The 21311-nt window shown below is 35.3% G+C and overlaps 1 protein-coding gene and 1 long non-coding RNA gene across 3 annotated transcripts in view; one reads left to right on the forward strand and one right to left on the reverse strand.

Annotated features, from left to right (window-relative positions):
- The window catches only part of LOC139809527 (uncharacterized), a 91514-nt gene extending 83891 nt beyond the window's left edge, over nt 1-7623 (forward strand). Inside the window, exon 8 of one of the 2 annotated variants that reach the window (XR_011731130.1) lies at nt 7272-7623. This is a non-coding gene — a long non-coding RNA (uncharacterized lncRNA). The remainder of the gene's footprint in view (nt 1-7271) is intronic. The other variant, XR_011731131.1, reaches the window with a different exon arrangement.
- LOC139809525 (guanylate cyclase 32E) lies at nt 1267-20331 on the reverse strand. Its single transcript, XM_071772466.1, has 22 exons — nt 20140-20331; nt 19608-19805; nt 18342-18464; nt 18017-18212; nt 17368-17445; nt 16812-17050; nt 16021-16166; nt 7843-7981; nt 7663-7753; nt 7154-7353; nt 6638-6820; nt 6385-6489; nt 6185-6256; nt 5181-5346; nt 4761-4968; nt 4521-4658; nt 4238-4350; nt 3832-3983; nt 3606-3704; nt 3306-3450; nt 3142-3240; nt 1267-2994 (listed from the first exon to the last, which is right to left on the reverse strand). The coding sequence occupies exons 1-22, from the start codon at nt 20329-20331 to the stop codon at nt 2207-2209; spliced, it is 3870 nt and encodes a 1289-aa protein (XP_071628567.1). The 3' UTR covers nt 1267-2206.
- Nucleotides 20332-21311: the final 980 nt, after the last annotated feature.

Raw genomic sequence — 21311 nt, forward strand, 5'->3', positions numbered from 1 at the left:
TGTATGTTAGAGTCGCCTCGTTATACAGGGTGTCCGCTTGCTCGTAACAAGTCTTGTGTTTTCGTTGTCAGTTTGTATATGTGTCTGCCTGTGTATATTATTATCGTTTATATTTTACTCTGCTTTATAATCGTTTTGTCTTTATCAATTTCGATGATATTACGGTCGTTCAAACGTATGTTAGTTAAATTATATTTGTTAGATAGACAATTTTGTTAGATATTTGTTAGATATGTTGAAATCATTGTGAGTTTATTGAACATATGCGTCTACACAGTTTCTCTCACGTATCGATTTTCATCGTTTCGGTCAAGTTCGAGCTCGCCGCGACCGTCTACGAAGACGCTCGCGGTAATTCGTGCAATAAATTTCGGAGTCAGTTTTGTATTTGCACGGTTCGTTCGCGTGTAGGCAAAGGCGGGACATACTGTCGCCGGTTTTGTCGTCACGCGACGTTCCCGAGACGTATGTGCAAACTGAAATCAATATTTTTCGGTTCGGCATTCCGTGATTGAATTCTCAAATTTGTATAATGCATTACCATGAAGCGGGTCAGTAACAAGTGCATGGCCCCTGAAAAATGATACCATGATATACGTGTGTGCGAATACGATGCAACAGAAAGGCTTTATTGGAAACGAAATAGTCGTTGCACTGTTTATCGATAGCGCAGAAAATTTTTACTGAGGCAAATAATCTGAAATTATACGAACGATTTGCCTTGGTCTTTTTCTTTTTCATCTTTCTTTTTACCTAGGACGGCAGCAGTCGCGCTAAAAAAAAAGAAAGATGAAAAAGAAAAAGACCAAGGCGAATTGTTCGTATAATTTCAGGTTATTTGCCTCATTAAAATTTTTAAGACGTCATTTGACGTCACTCTGCTACCTGGGGTCTTTCACATAATGTTGTTTTATTCGATACATGTCTGTCGCGTCAACTTTTGCTCGCTTTTTTAAGAAACGTTTACTGCATAGCGGACTAATTGTGCAGGCGAACGATAAAAGGAGTAGTGGAAGTATGCATGTTATATATGTGCATAATATCGCGCCGACTCGCGTTAGTCGGGTTTAATTAATTTCCTCAATAATAATAACGTAATGGATCTCTCTGCGTTATCGCCGCCGCTCTATCACGCATCGTTTGCGTGTGCCGGGTTACGCGTCTGAAGCCATTGCACTTACGTATGACGTCTGCACAAACTATAAGAGTCGCATATTGTAATGTGTACACAGTGACGGCGGATTTCGAAGACGAATAAGGTACATATTTTTCTCGTTTTCTGTATATTTATCGTACAAAGCTTATACAAATTATTATTTAAAGATGAAGAAAGAGAAAGAATAAAAAAATAGAATATAAAAGTTAATATAATTTGAGGATGAATTGAAGATCTATGGTATAAAGATGAGTTTTGGAATAATAAAATACCATAATACTTTTATCTTTCTTTATTTTTTACAAATATGCGTTTTGTTTTAATATTTTCTTGATGCCTTAATTTTCTAAACGTCTTAAAGCAAAGTACGAAGAAATACATATTGTATACATATATATGTATATATATAAGAACCAATCTTTCCTTGAAAGAGTAAATGTTTATTACACAATATCATTCATTAATAGATCATGGTTTCGAAAAACATTTAGAAATAGTAATAATACTTTTGTCTTCTTAGTCATTAACGATTGGTTGGGTCTTTTTGTGCAATACAAGAATTAATCTTCTTTCATATAACGTTTGGCAGTTATATAAAGGTGCTCAAAGACAAATATGATATTTAAAGTAGCATTGACTAGACATTTATTTAAGAAGCACGAACCTTTTACGATTGTCTATGCTAACGTAAGGAATATATTGTCATTATGCGCTGAAAAAGAAAGGAATTATATATCATTGGAAAGATATATCACTGTCTCTGTTTTAGTTATAAATAATACATTGATATCTAAGTGTAAAGTTTGTACGTATACAGTGCGTTTTGGTACATCGTGTAAGTGAGAAATCTCGTTAAAAAATGTGCTACTTGGCACAAAATTACAATTGGCAGATTATGGATAAAAAATCGGCATACTTATATCGTTCGCAAAATTCTTGATTGTCAAGTTAGCCTTGTAAATATTTCGATACATAGTATAAGTATATGTAATATAAATTAATTTGTATAAATTTTGCTACTGTGTTTATAATATCATGTATGTCGATCTCTTAAACCTTTGAATCGAAGCGATCAGCCGGATAGTAGATCAATGGTGTCATTGTGTCCCATCCATCGATTTCTTCGTTCGACTGTGCTGCTCTTTTCTGGGCATTCAACGTCACCATGCTACGCTTGGGGCTGTTGGGTGCTGATTTGCAGGCGATCTGGAGTATTCCAGGAGTGCCGAAGCGGAAACTTTTGGCTTCAGGTCGCAGAAGGCACGACTCGTTTCCGAAGATTAAGTTGGTTCGAAGCAGCGGCATGTTCTTAACGTCCGATGGCAATTCGTGTTCTACCAGTTCCGGCTGAGTCTCCTGATCGCAAAGCTTCTCAACGCACGGACACGAGTTGCTGGAAGATCGCCAGCTCTCCATGCAAGACGATCGTAACACGCATGAGACTTTCGTTTTGCACGGGCTGTTGTCGACTATCGATTCCAGTTGGCTTACCCTTGAACCCTTTTTGTCAAGCTGATCCGAGCTGGCGAATCGCAAGCGTTTCGGGGATTCGCTGGAACACCTCATGAAAGTCGATCTGACGAGGGACTTGTTCTTCAGAGAACTTCGAGGAACCAGAGGATCTGCTATGCTGATTTTCTTGCTACCGCCGCTTCGCTTACTCGCTCTTTCCTTGTTACGTTTGCTGCGCAATATTGGATCCTCTCCGATTAAAAAATAGGTTAGACGTTCGCCGCCCTTGATGCCCTTCATGGGAACTTTGCCACGTTCGACAAAAAAAAATCCTCGTAGCTCATCAAGCAGCTGCTTTGTCTCACTACTGCAGTGAATTTTTAGCGCTACGAAAAAGTGAGAAAATTGTTATACCGATGTGTAGTCATAGTATTGCAACGTTATTTGTGATTTATACATTTACATACATTCGCTCGATGCTTTGTTTAATATACTTCATTACACATTAAAAATGAATTTTCTATGATACTCACGTAATCCTGTAGACTCCATACGAGATGCGGTATTAACTGTATCGCCGAATAAACAATATCGTGGCATTTTTAAACCAACAACGCCAGCACACACCGGACCTATAAAAAAATTATCATTATTTAAGTTTTTTTTATTATAGAAATTTTTTTGCTTTAAAGCTTACCGGAATGTATTCCTATGCGTAGTTGCAGTTTGTCAAGCGGTCTGTGACGGATGGTAAATTGTTTAATGGCGTCTAAGAGGCACAATGACATGCTCGCTATTTCACCAGCATGCTGATTACCGTTTCTTATTGGCAAGCCGCTTACCTAAGAGATAAAATTCGGCTTTGACAAGTAAGAATGTAAAATGTAAAAGGACGGAATTGTCCGATAGTTTTTTATGATAATTCGCAATTTACCTATCTACCACAAAATAGCATTTTAAATAAATTCGCGAACAATTTTGATTCCGTAATACTCACCACCATGTAAGCGTCTCCTATAGTCTCGACTTTGTAGACTTCAAAATTTTCTATCGTCGAATCGAAGCATGTATAGAGATCGTTTAGAAAATCGACCACCTGGAACGAGCGGGGTGTAGTTATATTATATGCGAATAGTATATAGTTATTGTTAGCAAGAAAAATAAATCAAGTTTAGAGCAGTAATTAATAACACGTACGTTTATTATTAAATAAAAATTCTTACTTGCAACGGCGTGCTTTCTGCGGACATAGATGTGAAACCAACTATGTCGCTAAAATATATGGTGACACAAGCAAAACTTTCCGCCTCAACTTTCTTTCCCTTTTTTAATTGCTCGGCCACGGAACGCGGTAACATTTCGTATAATAATGCGTCTGAAAAAATGGGAAAGGTGGATTTTTTTTCGGTATATTCACTATCTCAACATCTCGGGTACTCGCAACCCGTCGCGTCGCGTAAAAGAGTCACGGTCGGTCTCGCTCCGCGTGTACTTGGCGCGAGACACTACCGTGTCTCTTGATATTTATCAAAAATACAAACATAATTATGTTTGTAAGTCACCTATTCTTATCTAAAACCACAATAATAACGATAGAATTTAAATTTTGTGTTTTTTTAGTTAACCAACCAGTTTTCTTTTTTTCTTCAGTCAATTGGTCTGTCCGTTCGTCAACGAGTGCTTCCAAATTCGTCGCATACTTTTCCATCATTGCCATCATGTTGTCAAAAATATTCGCTTTCCTGTAATAAAAATATAAACCATGTGTCTGTTGTTATATGAACGATCAAGGTAAAAATAAAATCTAATTAAAATTGTCGACAATATTTTCGTGATGCAGATTAATAATATATGCTTGTGTGTGATTAACAAAATATTATTTTATATATATAATAACGCAAAGAAGACTCACATGCCCTTTCGTAGCGGTCTCAATTTGTTTCTTATTATCTTAAAATTATCTGGACGTAACTCAGGATTTTCTGCCCAGCATTCCAGCAAACAGTCACGAACGAAATCAAACGTATTCTCCAGTTGATCCAATGGAGGTCTATCGTTATTTCGTGAAAAAAGAATATTTCTTTAATATTTTTATTGATATTTCTTTAAATTCTTTAATTAAAATTGTATTTTCCACAGTTAAATAGTTTACCTAAACGGTGATATTTCAGAATCTCTTGCAATTACTTTTTTTAATATTTCGGCTGGTGATAGTTCCGTAATACCGAATGGCCCATGTCGTCCTTGAAGTTCATATAATACGATGGCGAACGAATACACGTCACCCCTTTGAAAATCACGAACAGTTGGCACCCCGAGACGCGTAGAGCGTAATAATTCAGGCGCTTTGTATAACAATCCTATCGTAAATTAATTAAATGCATAAACTTATATATGTATATTTGCGATCATGGCAAATATTGATGAATTTGCTTCAGTTTATATGTATAGTTGCTAATTTACAAACTAAAAAATTATGAAAAAAGAATTTAGCAACTGTTAAAATTATAAGAATTCAGAAGAACGATTATGGATCGAATCAAGTATAAAAATCGCTATTTCTTTCACGTACCGTGATATTTTTTTATAACGTCGGAGGGATCGTATTCCGCATCCCGGTTAAATTCGTGGAGGCCGAAATCTGCTAGTTTTACAACCCATCGCGAATCAACAAGGCAATTTGACGTGCTGAGCGATCCATGGTACTTTATGATTGACTCGTGAAGATAGATCATACCCTAAAAAGACAGCACGAAATTTGATAAGTTTCTTGGGGACGCAATCTTAAAGTAGAACTTCTATAATCGACAAGTATCATCATCTCGTTTGTCAACGGTTCGCCTACGTCCCGTTATCCCGTTATCTGACAATACAGCAATTATTATCAGACGTATCTTCATCGTGTGATGTGATACAATCCTCCGCCTTCTACCCTGCGCCATTGAGCCCTTCAGCAATAACATGACAACCCGGATGCTGTCACTCTCTCCCCTAATTCCGCGTTCGAAATATTTTCTAATTGTGAAGTATTCTCTGTAGTCGAATTATCATTTTCCTGCCCTCGTTGTCTACGTCCCATAAACGTATAAGCTTTATTTAGAGCTACTTACATTTTTATAAAATTTATTTAATTTATTATTTATTAATTTATTATAATCTTACTGCTTGCGTAAGATTTTTTTAAAGCCAAATATATATGATATTAAAGTAAAATCAAAAGAGAATACTTCTCTGGATTAATTACTATAGAATTATGAAAGTTTTTAACAACGTGCTGTTATTCAGAGTGTTGCAAATGTAGGAAGTATCTATAATATAGACAGGTTTCGAAATTATTGTTTTTATGTTACGGACATTTCATTCAACAGTCTGATGCATTCAACAGTCTTACACAGAGGAAATCTAATACTATTTTAGAAAATAAAAATATTTTTAAAAGTGAAAATGTTTGGAGTAAAATTATAGATACTTATATTGACTTTTAACGACTAGTCGACTTACTTTTAAAAGTGACTTTTTAACGAAGTTTAAGAATATTGTAAAATTAAAGTAAAAATAAAATTGAACGAAACTTACTCTAATGATGTCACCGACGAGAGACGCCATAAACATATTATCGAGTTTTATATCTTCGTTCTCCAATATGTCCTGAAAAAAACATTTCTCTGATCGTGAGCATATTGCGAAAATTCGAAATTACCGAAATTAACATAATGCGATAATATTTGGAAATTTAATCGGTATAAAATACTAATTGCATTAATTTTAAAAATTACCTTAAGACTTCCGCGTGCGCAATATTCGACGATGACGCATATGTTAGGCGGATCGGTGCATGCACCGATAAACGAATTTAAGTTATCGTGTCTTAAATCGCGCATCTAAAAATATATTACCTTAATAACAAACGAGATCTTACTGTAATTGTTTAATAACAGTTATTACTGTTAATTATACTGTTAATTATAAATTATATAATATTGTTAATCACATAAATTAAATTAAAATTATTGACTATGCAAACGTTACCATTTTTAGTTCTTTTTTCATTTCTCGCGTAATCTCAATCGATTTCTTCCTAACTTTCTTAACAGCAAAAATTTGCCCTTTATATACTCCGATTTGTGTGTAAATCGTGGAATATCTGACCGAGTCTGGATTAGAACTTAGCGACACTTGACTAGTTCGCACTATGGGTTGCATCGTTGATGACTTTATAAGAAAACAAAACATACATGTACGTTATATTTCAGTGTTTTATGTATTTGTGGTTAAAAATATTATTTGTGATAAAACATTTATTCTACATTAATATGACTTTATAGTACAAAACTCTACATCAAAATACTCATTATAATTGTGCTAAATTTTTGATAAAATTTGCAAATGAAATAAATCTCGCGCAACTGCAAGCGCTCTTGGTTGTTCAATCCAACTGGAAAATGATGGAAACATATGTAAAATGATAAAAATATGAAATAAATATAAAAAAAAGAAAGATTCTCTCGAGAATAGCGGTAACGATATGATAAACAAGCATCTTACCTTGGAATTGGCAGACGTCTCGTCGGATCTCATTGTTTCATCCTTCTGCTCCTTGATCTCGATATCCTTGTAATTGACTTTCCATAGCAAACTATCTAACTCTTGTTCATATTTCCAGTTTCTATGAAGGATCAGAACAACCGCTGCAACAATGAGCAACAATGTGCCGGCGATACCTCCTATAATTTCGCCAGTATGAACTGTGAACAGGTATCAATTATATGAAGAATTTCTATACAACTTATTGTTTCAAGTATTGTATAAAATTATTTTTTAGAAACATTATATATAATAATATTATTAGTATATTACTTTAAGAACACAAATATATTTTTAGACAAAAAAATAAGATATGTGAAATAAGATATATATCTATATATTAATAAAAAATAATTATATTATTCTTCAGGAAAAAAAGGTGTTTATGTATAATATTTATAAGATACTAATATGTGAATAACTAAATAAACATTTGTATAATAACAGCTGAATAAATTTATATTACGTACAATTACATTTTTCACCATCATACCCGCAATAAGGTTCTGCGACCGGTGGTCCATTTCCGATCCATGTTATTTTCTTAATTAATTGAAGCTTCTAAATATTATTATCGAATTAAATAAGGGGCTCATTTAAAGTATAGTTAATTTGAAGTACATTTATTAATGAAACAATAGTTTGCTTACTGGTAAATTTGTTTTTTGTTCTTTTCCAACGAAATTCCCAATGGGATAAAGCCCGTAGCCTTTCGTAGGTCGATGGTCCAATGCAATCAATGTGTAATTGCCCTCGGCATCTCCATTCTCATCCATGTATACCATGTATCTGCGGAATTGGTCACCCACATAATATGTAAATTTCATTATGCTTATTTAAGCTGGATTCGATCAATTAAATAGAATAGCAGTGCATTACAGAACAATACTGACATCTATTTGTAATGTGTATTTGTTATTGAGGAGTGGTGTTAATCTTAATTTTATTAACTGTAAGAATAAAGGCCAACAATCGAGCATGGACGTGGATGTCAAATTAAAGTTCGTTTATTAAACATAAGTATATGTAGAATGGGACGTTTCGACCGCACAGGGTCTTCTTCAGCCGATACAAATTAAAAAAATTGTCAGAGTTAGATGATAGAACAAGAATAAAAAAGAATATACGATACAACAAGAATAACAAGAGAAAGAAGATCAAAAGGAGAGGAAGAGCGCGCGCGCAAGAGAGAGAGAGAGAGAGAGAGAAGAGAGTTAAGCCGGCAAGCTGCAAATCAACGGCATCAAAGCAACGGCGCCGGCGGGGACGGCGAGCTGCCAGCAGCATGGCAAAAACAGCGTCAGCAGCAACGCGGCGTAAAGCGAAAGCTGGAAGTAGCATCTCTCAGGTCTTCTTTTGTTTCTAGGCATCGACCTGATATTGAAACGGAATCGTTTGATGCGAATAATTTGCCTGGGGCCATGCACCCCTCCGCCGCCGCTGCCGTCGTGCCGTCCCTCTCCTTTGCCGCTCTCGCGCTCGGCGTGACCCGGCGCGACCCGGCGTACCACCCACCGTAATCGTCCTCCCTGTGTATCCTCAACTTCTCTCGTGGTCCCCCCTTCTCCCGTCGACCCCGGTATAAGCCTCGGGCTTTATTTTCCGTCGCGCCAGAGAGAGTATATTATCTTGTATCGCAGAATGGCAGGTCATCACGATTCGTTTTCTTTCGAGAAAGAGAGAAGAAAGGAAGGAAGGTAGGAGAGAAAGAGAAAGAGAGAGAAAACGATTCTTCAGCTCGAAAGTGAAAAGTTTGCTGCGGAATGCTTATATATTTACTGAAAGCTTCGTTTACGTCGCGCGACGAACTCGCTGAAACTTTGAGAAGAACAGACAAAGCGCGACGGGGAAAAAGAAGGAGAAAGATAGGTGTAGGACTGCGTGAATTCCTAACGAGATGCTACTTCAGTCGTTCACAGAAGTGGAGCAACTGGTAAATTTCTCGCTCGTGCGATCTTCTAAATAAAGCCAATAAACAACGAGCAGTATCGACTGATAGCAGGAGCACGTCTCTTTATAGACAAATGATATACTTTTTTCATGAGAGAAATATTCTCCGTAAACTCCTATAAAGGTCGATATAGAACATCCGAATAGATATACTGTTAAAAACTTTGTCATTTTACTGGTCATCTGTATATAAATTGCATGAATCAGTATATGATTTTAAAGAAGATATTTCAATGCAGTTGAAAAATGCTACCGACATTCCTTCTGTCAACTGATAATTTTTACAGAAAACACTTTCTTGTTAGAATTGTATATACAAATGGATTTCTGAAATCTCTGAAATCTTGTACGAAACAAAAAGTTAATCATGTGTTTTTTGCGGATATATATTCTTGTCATCTTCGTTCGACCATGACAACGGCCGAGTTGAAAAGGTTTTTTTGCGGATAGTTTATCAAAATCCGTGCTACTAAAGGGTAGGTCTCATTAAAAAGTGCTGCGAGCTACTCTGAATTTCTGAAGCGATACTTCGAGTAACAAAAAATGGAGCAAGTCGAGAGGCTATTGGCCTCGTCTCTTCAACTTTGCCCTAGCCGTTTTTAAAGTGTCTTTATTTTTAATAGAAATTTACCAAGAAAAATTTGAAAAGATAATTATATTACGAGTAAAATAACTTGAAAATGATAAAAATTTCTGTACAATTTTTATCGACTATCCCGACATCTTTTATATGACAAATACACAATAATAACGCTCTAAACAATTTAACACAAAAATTATTTTACCTATTCACAATAAGTAGATACACACAATGCAACTCCAGTTTTCTGCGTCAATGCACCGACGTTATAAAGCTAAACAAAAAAAAACATGTACCGCGAATAAAATATATACCGACCTTCCTATCAGCTCGATAATATCCCATCCGGCTTATTTTTACTCCCTCTTGTTAGCCGGCGCGATGCTCGAGGCAGACCTTATATAAATGCACCCCATTGCTACCGTTTCTCTACAAGCACCCCCTCAATTTTCGAACCATGAAATACCGTGACCTTCTGATCCCTTTCCGCGTGCGTCTAACGGTTAAGCTTCCGACTGTGTATGCTCTTTGGTACACACCGCTGGCATTAAGCCGAAGAGATTATTGCGTGGCGGTAACGTTCTATCTCATTCGGGATGGTCTCTCTCCGAGATTAGTGGATTTAATGTTCTTAATAATACAGTGAGCAGTGAATAGTATAGCAAAGAGATTATACTGGATGAAGTCGTTTAATCAGCAACGGATGGCATATGAGTGTGACGAATTATTATGAGCGATAAAACGATACAGAACGGATTTTGACTGCAACATGTGATTCTGTTGCTCCAATATAGTTTAACTGTTTAACAGATAATCGTGTGACTAATAAATTCGACGAATTGCGCGATGTCAATTGACTCTTTGATATATAATACAATCGCAATAACCAATTATGTGACAATGTTTAATAATTTTCGTTGTAAAATAGATTATGTTAAAAATTAGCTAGTTGAAAGTCAAGCGTTCGTCTGCCCATGAATAATGTATGCAGTTACTTTCTGTGCGCCGTGTGTTCTAAAATTATCCCGTTTAACATGCAAATTGCACATCTGTAATTTTCACAAGTCCACGTCGCGATGGGGTTGATTTTTAAATACATAGATACGCGCAAGATACGTAACTACTCATAAAATATAGGAATTCTATAGCTTAATATAGTAAAGGATTTTGTGCGCGAAAGTGCAGTGTGGCAGAATGTGCTACTAGACTAGGCTTTCTGGGTTTGGTTTGCCCAAAAATTGACATAATTCCAATCAAAAGTCCCCTTTTGTACGAACGATGTGACATCGATCGAGGAGCTCGTTTTACGCACGTATATACGCGTATCTTGAGGTGAGGCAAATGGTACCGATAGTCATAAATTCCAAACTATTATCGCAGCCGATCGATCGGACGATCGAGCGACCCTGATCGTCCCAATCGTCCCTCATTTCTTAGATGCTGGTCAGATCGGGTACGCCGGTGAATTGATTAACGCGAATCGGCGTCGCCGTCGGTCGCCGCGGTTCGCCGGCGAAATCCATGTGTGGAATTATCGACACGTACGAGACGCATAACGAGCTAGAGTAAAAATTACGACGACGAAAAGGCGTCGCATAACACGGCCTTGCTCCGACTTATGAAATGTCTTAAGCACCCGATTATCGTTCACGGGCGGATGAGAACGTCGATGATGGATTAGGTGAGTCAAAGACGCTTTTTTCAAAATACGAACGACTCGCATGGATGAATTCTCGCCAAATAATTTTTTTTTTACATCAAATTAAGAAATTTTATTCCAAATTTGACGCAATGCCTCTTCAATCTGATGTCAAAAAAATACATCAATATGAGATCAAGATTGTGCGAGGTGATACGGTTCTTACAAAAAAAACCTCTACATATATACACACATACACACGTACACTCCGTACACATACATGTACACGTACACGTACACATGCACATCAGGTTACGCAAATGCCGGCGGCATTTTTATATCGACTTATAAAAATAATTAAAAATATAAGATTAATGAAAGGAATCACTAACTACACCTATTTTACTATAATAATTTATTTAAAAAAGGATTAAATCTTTAATAATCAATAAATCACACAATGAAAAGATATAAGGACGTCTTTGTCGTGTTAACAAAATCTAAATTATGTCACAACGTAACGTAGTGATGCGTGCAAATGATATATACAGCACGAATTCCTAGATCGTACAGGCACGATAAAAGAAATCTTATGATGGTACGATTTAAGAAACTTGGTAGATTTTATAAAAATATTGATTTAATTTTTATAATACGTGCACAAATATACATATATGTATATAATATGCAAAGAATGTAAAATATTCTACAATAAACTTTCTTTTATGAAAATATAAAAATTTACAATAAAATTGTATGATTACATTATTATCAGCTATATAAATTAATCAAAAATTTACATCAGTTGTACCTGAATTTTTTAAATGTTGTTAGCACGCACACAAAATAAGACTCATTTATTTTATAGTTTATTAAATGTTGCTTTTAAAGTTAAGTAATAATATAAAATATTAATGAGGTACGATTTAGACGATTTAGATTTACCGGTACGCATTATCAGCAACTCTCTTCTAACAGAGTTGAATCAGGTGTTACGGCTGGGACAGCGAAGGGAAATCGATATTTCCCCTAAAATAGGTCATTGGGATGGTGCGGTCGTTCCGTGCGTTCGTACGCCGAGTGCCGAAGGATCCCCGTGCGTGCATAAATTTGGCGAAATAAATAAAAAAAAGGAGGGTGGCTTTATATAATTAATAAATCCACATAAGTGTAAAGCCTTATTAGGTCACCATATGTGTTTCAAAGGAGGATGCCCATTTTGGGCCATGAGCGTCCAGGGCCAAGTAGGGCACCAATCGATAGATCTCACCTAGTAGAGCAAAAGTCTTAGTAGGCTCAAAAAAATCCAACATGGAGTTTTTGAGATATTTGCGAAAAACACCTTCTAGTACTCAATATGGCTTAAAAAGCATATCATTGCTTCGATTATGAGTTCTAATGTATTAAAACAGAAGTAGAAGAATATTAATAAAAAAATATTAATAAAAAAAAATATTAATATTAATAAAAAATATAATAATATATTATATTAATATATATATTAATATAATATATATATTAATATATATATATATATATATATATATATATATATATATATATATTATATCACACGTGCGTGGAAAGTGGCCCATTACGCGCGCGCCATCTGTGCGACAAATAGCCAATTCCATACACGAGTCAAAACAGTGCGGTAATGTAACATTACCGCACTGTTTCTTCGAAACTGTGCGGTAATGTAAACATTACCGCACTGTTTTGATTCGTGTATGGAATCGGCCATCCGTCGCACAGATGACGCGCGCGCAATAATGGGCCACTTTCCACGCACTTTGTAATATAAAATAGGGTGTGTAACACGTGCGGGATGAGAATTGGACACGAGTGCGGGTGATCGCACTCGCCTTCGGCTCGTGCGTCCACTCCGCACTCGTGTCCAATTCTCAACTTCCCGCACTTGTTACACAAATAACTATTATATATATATATATATATATATATATATATATATATATATATATATATATATATATATATATATATATATATATATATATATATATATATATATATATATATATATATATATATATATATATATATATATATATATATATATATATATATATATTAATATATATATTAATATATATATATTATATTAATATTAATAAAAGAATATTAATAAAGCATTTTTAAACTGTTCAAGTATTCTCCTCTCCTAATGTTGAGGATCATTATATGACTCAGAAAGTAGATAATGATCTCCATCGTGATAAAATAAAGCATAGTCAACTGCCATTAGCAGTTGGTTCTTCCAGAATGGAGCTAACTGACAGCTTTTACACTTAGCACTTTTTGGCTTGTAACTCAAAAACGCCATGTTGGATTTTTTTGAGCCCAGCAGGACTTTTGATCTACTCGAGAGATCTATCGTTTGGCACCCAGTTTGACCTTGGACGCTGATGGCCCAGGCGCCATAAGGAAATGGGCATCCTCCTTTATTTTAACTTTCGGTTGTCACACCTCTTTTTTCGAACACGTTTGTCACACGGGGTCAATTTGACCCCAATCAATTTTTAAGCAGCTGCTGTTTAAAAACTAACAGTTTCAGATTTACAGTCACTAAATCTACGTCTTTTACATTCTATTAGATACATTCTATTTATGTACATTTTTTGTCTTTGGATTTCTGAAGAATTAATATCGGTGTTTTTAATATTTCTTGCATACTTTTGGTTGGGACGGTACTTCCAGAACATCGTTAAGAAGTCTACTGTTCTTTATCAAACTTTAAGACAGCGCTTAAAATATGATTCTAAACGGATCGAATAACAAGCGAAGAGTTCAACGAAGACTTATCAAACTTTAGTCGTTTCAAACATTCCTTTGAATAAATTAAACAATATTTTTCCATTATTTTATAAAAAATATTTTCAACAACATATTCCTGATAAAAACAGAAGTTAAAGTTATTACAGACATTTTTCTAAAAATTAGGGACCTTTGATCGCGTATAAAGCTGAGTCTAATCAACCAAATCTTAAAGAATTATATATGAAATAGGGGTAGAAAAAACTGAAAAATATAATAAAATTAAAAATAGATTGATATGATAGATCGATGTTTATTTTATCAAAAATTAGTTTTAAGGGATAACCGTTGTCTAATAATATTTCGATGATCATTTCTAAATTTTTCTTGTAAAATATAGGGTGAGATAAAAGAATTTCTCTGTCCACTAGACTGTAGATAGTGCCGATTTTGTGGCACACAGGATGGTTTGAAAAATATGATAAATATCTACCCGAGAACGTTTTCTTGTGAAACCAATCAATTTGTATGGCGTTATCCACCACTTGCAGCGACAGATCTAAGAAACTTAGACAACGGTTATTCTCGTATTCTATCGTGAATTTTAGGCGCTCGTGATAGCTGTTGAAAGTTTTAAGGATACATTTTTTCATGTTCGACGGCGCGGCCATAAAAATGTCATCAACATATCTGCGGTAAATGGACAAATGTAAATTTAAGGAGTTAAGCGTTTTTTGTTCTAAGTCTTGCATGACAACATCAGCAATTATTGGGGAAAGTGGTGATCCCATTGGTGATCCATGGGTTTGTTTGTATATTACATTGTTAAATGTAAAAAAGGTTTACATTGCACAATTGACTCTACAGAAATCTATATACATATATACAATTTTATATTTTATCATTAGAATGCTCTCATGTAAGATGTGACTCCGGATGACTTTGTTATTTCCATTGAATTTGTTTCCTTTTACCGTTTACGGTTTTACTGATTAATGCGCGACTTTATGTAATTTTTTAATTTGTATCGGCTGAAGAAGACCCTGTGCGGTCGAAACGTCCCGTTCTACAAATACTTATGTTTAATAAACGAACTTTAATTTGACATCCACGTCTATGCTCGATTGTTGGCCTTTATTCTTACAGTTTATTTTGACACACGAGCGTTTACTTTATTTTATCTATTAATTTTATTAAATATTATCGGTAATATTACAATAATTTGTTATAAATATTTTTTGCATAAAAATATGAATGTTGTTTATAACAAAAAGAATAAGTATAATTTCTTTATACGGTAAATTTGATATTAATTTACGTACGTGTATATAAGAAATTTGAGATAGGCGACAGTTTTGTTCAAATGTCCATAAGAAGATACCCGATGCGAACGAGGTCTGTTAAACGATTGAAATGTATTTCGAAACGATTGCTTTCATTTTGTCTTCATAAAGCGCGGAACATTTGTTTTTAATCGTTGAACGAATCTTTTTCTCTCGCCTGTTAAAGAGAACGCATAATAATTCCGCCTTAATTAGAAAACCATAAATCTTAGCGCGGCAATCGCGGATGATAAATTGCTTAACTTCCGACTTCGGCGACCTCGTTACGGCATGCAAACGGTAATTATTTCGCCGAAAATACATCGCGTGAGCACGCGTACGCGTATAAGGTCTTTTTCTCTCTCTCTCTCTCTCTCTCTCTCTCTCTCTCTCTCTCTCTCTTTCTCTCTCTCTTTATCTCTTTCTCGATCGGTTCTTTTGGCGAGATATTACTGGGTGACGGTCTTCTCACGAGGCATCTGATTTGCATGTCGTAAAATGTAAAACATTACGATATACGACGAACGATCGCGCTCACGCCTTTATTTCCTCACACACGTACCCCATTGCGCTTTTATAATGAACGCCATGTAGCGCCGACACCATCTCTCGGCCATTCCGGGGGTCTCGATTCTCGTCGAGGGCACGTAGCAGCGATCTCTCGTAAAGATGCACCGCATCATACAGATACGCTGTCTCCGGCACGATCTGCCTTATAACATGAAGTAACGATTATGCCTCAGGATTGGGAGTGACTGCAGCGGAAAGGCTGCCTGTGCGATTCATACGAAAGATATCGCGGCCCGGATTACATGAATTGACGAGTCGTCTTCCGTAAAAAAAAAGGTAATAATAGGGCGAACAAGTGTGATAATTTTGCAGATGCTCGCGGACAGTCCGTTGCATGCACAACAGGTTGTTATTCATAATTCTGTTTCGGAGCACAACGCGATGATATGTGAGTTGTATGATATAATTGAGCACGCGCTCTTCGCGATTTAATTGCATTGTAACACGTGATTAATATAAAATGGTTTAATGTCAATTTATATGAAATGTTTTAATAATCAATTAAATTTTCAAGGTGGCACGAACAAGTTTCTTTGCCAATGACTCGCCCTTGAAAAGACTATACAAAATAAAGTTTTAAAATGATAAAAATATTGAAATTAATGTTCTGTTAAGAAGAAAAATTAGGGTAAATGATTCCAAGCAACTTCTCAAAGTATCATGAAGATAAAAAAAGGTTTAAATTTTAACTTGAAATCCAAGTTAAAATTCAAACCTTTTTTTCGTATTGTAGCATCTCCAAATTTTAGGATTAAAATCTTTAGTATTTTAGATTTTAGTCACCTGAACTATTCCTCCCACGTTTGCCAACGGATTTGTAAAATTGAATGGCGGTTTTTGTCTGTACTCGTTGACGAGCCGAGTGAAGTTTGTGAAATTAATCGGCGCGGACGCAGCGATACTGAAATAACTACGATATGCTGACAGGTTTTTTGTCTTCTTTTCCCACAGTCCGCGCAGATACTTGCTTGGACGTTTTTCATCGTATTGTTCGATGTCAACGCCGACAACCCAATATTCGCCTAAAATTATAATAAATTACGTAAAGAATTATATATCAAACCTTGTGACAATTAAGTATGTCCACTTAAAAACTTATACTGTTAATTAGTGGCAGTAACAATAAATTAGAAAATGCAACACATTTCTCGATTATTTCATTTCTGTTTAACTGGATTATTCCGATGAAAAATATAAGTACATGAAAAATAAAAGTATATTAGTTCCCGTATTTCGTATTGTGATATATACGATCGTGCATTACGCGTTTAAAATAAGAGGTATAGCTGACAGTTACTCTTCAGTATATGTACCTGATTAATTTACAGCAAATTTATACCTTTTTCCAAGAGGTTCATTTCGTCCAGAGCCATTAAGAGACCCATGTGTTCGTAATAATGTCCGAGTATTACGTAAACTGAAACATATGTACGTCATTTTGCATTAAGAAAATTCTGCCATGGTCAAAATTCCTCTTTCCGCGGCTTTTAGTCTATCGTGTCCGCTTTATCGAATCGTGATTGCTATCGTGAAAAACCGGTCACGTTTAGATGTTTATTTTTAGGACTCGATCTCTTAATACGTTTAAACAGATGCGTGACTAATGTGACGAGTAGCACGCAGTATCTATTCATAACACTGGCTTATAGACACTTGTCCCTGTAGTATACGGGTTGTTTCCTATGCAGGTTTTATTTTATCGTACCGACATAAATCAAGGTACCGAAATGCGGGTAGTCTATTTTGGATCGCGCGTATGCAAGTTGATTGGGAAAAGACGTGCGTTGTCGTAATTTAACTTTCCAACTAAAAGCGAAAGTTCGTGTAAAAAGGGACGTTAGAGAGAAGTCTGGTCTATAATACTTTAGAATAAATTGTCGGGAATAAAAGATGCGTTAATTACGAGCTAAAACTACAATCTTATTGCGATAAATATGATAATAATGTATAAGAAATTGCTCGAAACTATAAATATTCTCATTACTCACTTCGTGTTTCTCGATACGTTTGTTTGACATGTTCATGGAAAGGATTTTTCATGTGCGTCGCATAATAAGGTTCGTTCCACGAACGACGATAATTTACACTAATTCCAGCTGCTTCGAAAGATGTAAGAATCGTCGTCGCAATCGTAGACATTTTGTTGAATTCAAACATCGTTGAATTCATATGCATGAAGGTTACCTAGATGTTTATAAAAATATTTACAAAAATATGAGTTAAATATGAGTTTCTTTATTTGATGTCTAAGTTTATTTAACGTCAAGTTAATATCTCATAAGAATTGCGCGGAGTGAATTACGAAGTACTTACTTTTGTCCAGTTGAATGCTAACAATACTGATAGAAGAGATTTTGAAATTTGCGTATCGGGTGGCCGCGTTCTCGCAAACGTCGGAAACTCCTTCTTATTCGATGTTTCGTTATGCGTACAAAACTAGAAAATATAGAACTACATCTAAAACAGGCCTGGTCAACTTCGAATTTCGGAGCCACGACATTTTTCTCTTTCCATTCATAGAGAGAGAAAGGGTTTCCTCCGCTGGATTAAGTTTAATCATGCCTGCTCAACTTCATTCAGCGGAGAAATCCCTTTTCCCCACTCTCCGCGCGTGGATGAAAAGGGAGAAGTGTCGTCGCTCTACCAAATCACGACGAAACAAAAAGACACCACACCGGACCATTTGACACGTGCGATACCATATTTCAATTTAAATGGACACCAGCGCGATAATCCGGCAGATGTACCGCGTAACTATCTACCGATTTTACTTTTTGCAACATAGTGGCATAGGTCACGGTATAAACGTGTAAAATGCCACTTAAATTTTATTTATGTGTATATCTTGTGTCTTATATTTTTAACAATTATAAAATAATTCTTACGCAAGATAGATGCTGATATTTGGTTATATATACGTATGTGTGTTATATATATACAGTATGTATGTACACTGTTGGAAAAATTTTGTAGTTTTGTTAAAAAAGGTTCTTGTTAAAATTTTTGTGTAAAATAATCAAGTACTCATAAAAATAAACTGAAAAGTGTCTTAATAAGCATTACTCCAAAACTATTTATTTCTAAGTTATAAAGCTTTTGGTGTATTTTTCATATCATCGTTTCACGAGTATGCATTCATAACGTATTTACACGCGACCGCTCGTATACTCGTCCTTCACGAATCACGAGTTTCTAAGGTTGACGAATATAACATCGTCGAACAAATGTGATTCACGCACGATGGCGGTGTATCTGCGGATTTCCTCCCGATTGTTAGTGTTTTATTTATAAGCACTTCTGTAGAATTTCGGTAATTAGATTAGAATGTTACATAACGTGGAACGCGTGAAAAAGAAAACAAGAAAATTTTATTATAGGGAGCTTTCCGGCAAGCAAACGTGGTTCTATCTTTCTTTTTTGGTAATGAGTATGTCGACTTGTGTTGCTTGCCGGATAGCTTCCATGGATAAGAAGACGAGATCTTCTCAATTTCAAATACAGTACGTTCATATATTTGACTTAACGATGACTTATTTCACACAACGAGCGGTAAAATAAACAATGAGAAAAATTATTTACGTATGAAATCATAGGAATGTTGAATGCAGCCGCCATTCTGCCTTCGTGAATGCAAGTTTCCTGGGGCCCGATGTATGCACTAACGTTTTTCGTCCACAAATTCGCCGTCATCAGAATGCTGGTCTCCTCCTCGCCAAAAGTTTCAGCAACGAGAAAGTCCAAATTGTGCCCTCGTCTACCAAGTTCACCGGCGTTCACCTACGTTTCAAGTAAAATCGTTTCAAGGAGACATTTCGAAACCGAAAGATCCAGGATTATTAGAAAATTGTTAATCCAATGCTTATAAAATATAAAAGTAATCCAATTGTACGAAAAGGTCATTTTCAAAATTCTCTTTTCTAAGTTTCAAAAAGCTCTATTAAATCTAACATTCTAATTGCGTGATGATAATATATAAGAACAATGAACTAGAAACGTTATTTCGCGACAATCACAAGCCGCTTCGTAGTTTCGTGCAATCGACATTCATTCTGATAATCATGTTTCTGCGTGATTGGAAATGTTAAACTTTATTATCCGTCTCTGCAATTACCTCTTCCACGGCCAGAGTGATAGCTCCTGATATTTGGAAACCGGGACGCGCGTACTCTAAGTCGTGAAAAAGTCGTTTCGAGCCGGTAATGTATCCCAGAGTGAATGTCTCGGCATAGATGCCTTTATCACCGAGTAAAATGTGAATTATCATCAGAAGCAGACACGTCCTTTCCACATTTGCCAGTAGCATCCCCAACTGTGCGAAGCTTTTGAGTGAAAAATATTGTCAGTATATATATATATTATAATAATGTACTGAATAATGTAAGAAGACTGTTTTTGTCACGAAGTTTTTATTAGGAATTTTTATACATTATACAACAGGATATATGCGTCGAGATGGTTACTCAAGGTTTCTGTAAGCGGATTACTTCGGCTTTACGGTGGCTTTAGACGCTTTCGTGCTGAAAGCATTACTCCTATCTTTTTTCAATAAGTAATGAGCAATAAAGATAGACTGACGCTTTCAGCACGAAAGCGCCCAAAGCGAACACGCAGCCTGTGTAACAAGAGATGATAAGACCGAATTTAAATCAAATTTATCTTTCCGCGTACTTATGTATGACGTCAAAATTCTGTTTATAAGGATACTGAAGGATAATATTTTAAAATATGTAGATTATAAGAAAAATATGGATAATATGTAATGTTTACTTTATCTTAAGATAATAATATTATTTTTATTTTAATCTTATGTGATCCGCAGTTCTCATGCAACGAATTACGAGCAGGTCGGACTTTTTTTGAATAATGTTATGCTACAAAGTAAAGTAAATTAATATAAAAAGTATAATATATATAACAGTACTTATCAGGAATATTTTACTTAATTTTTTAATGATTTATTTTATATTATTTTATAAAAGTAAATTGTTTCGCGACACGCACTATAAATTAATAAGACTAAGAGATTGATCGTTTTGTTGATATTATGTTATTGTTGTATAATATTACACGTATAATAACATACGTGTAATAAATATTTTCTATGATGATACATATGTAATAATAGCGATCCGATAATTAATTTATAAAACAATAGACTGTTTGCAATATTATACGCAGGATTAACTATACATTGTATAGAGACGGTTGTTTGTCCCGTCGACGGTATTTATATCGGTAAAAACATGAATTTCTGAGGTGGGTGCCTGTAATGTGGTAATGGAT

Source organism: Temnothorax longispinosus, chromosome 3, assembly GCF_030848805.1.
Source record: "Temnothorax longispinosus isolate EJ_2023e chromosome 3, Tlon_JGU_v1, whole genome shotgun sequence".
NCBI lineage: Eukaryota > Metazoa > Arthropoda > Insecta > Hymenoptera > Formicidae > Temnothorax > Temnothorax longispinosus.

Bases quoted from the DNA above. Each gene is read 5' to 3' on its own strand.
- LOC139809525 (XM_071772466.1), bottom strand. From the start codon at position 20,331: ATGCTACTGGCAAATGTGGAAAGGACGTGTCTGCTTCTGATGATAATT. The intron at 6,821-7,153 runs GTAAGATGCTTG...TTTCTTATAAAG, and splicing joins AGACGTCTGCCAATTCCAAG to TCATCAACGATGCAACCCAT. The intron at 2,995-3,141 runs GTGAGTATCATA...ACTTTTTCGTAG, and splicing joins TATGGAGTCTACAGGATTAC to CGCTAAAAATTCACTGCAGT.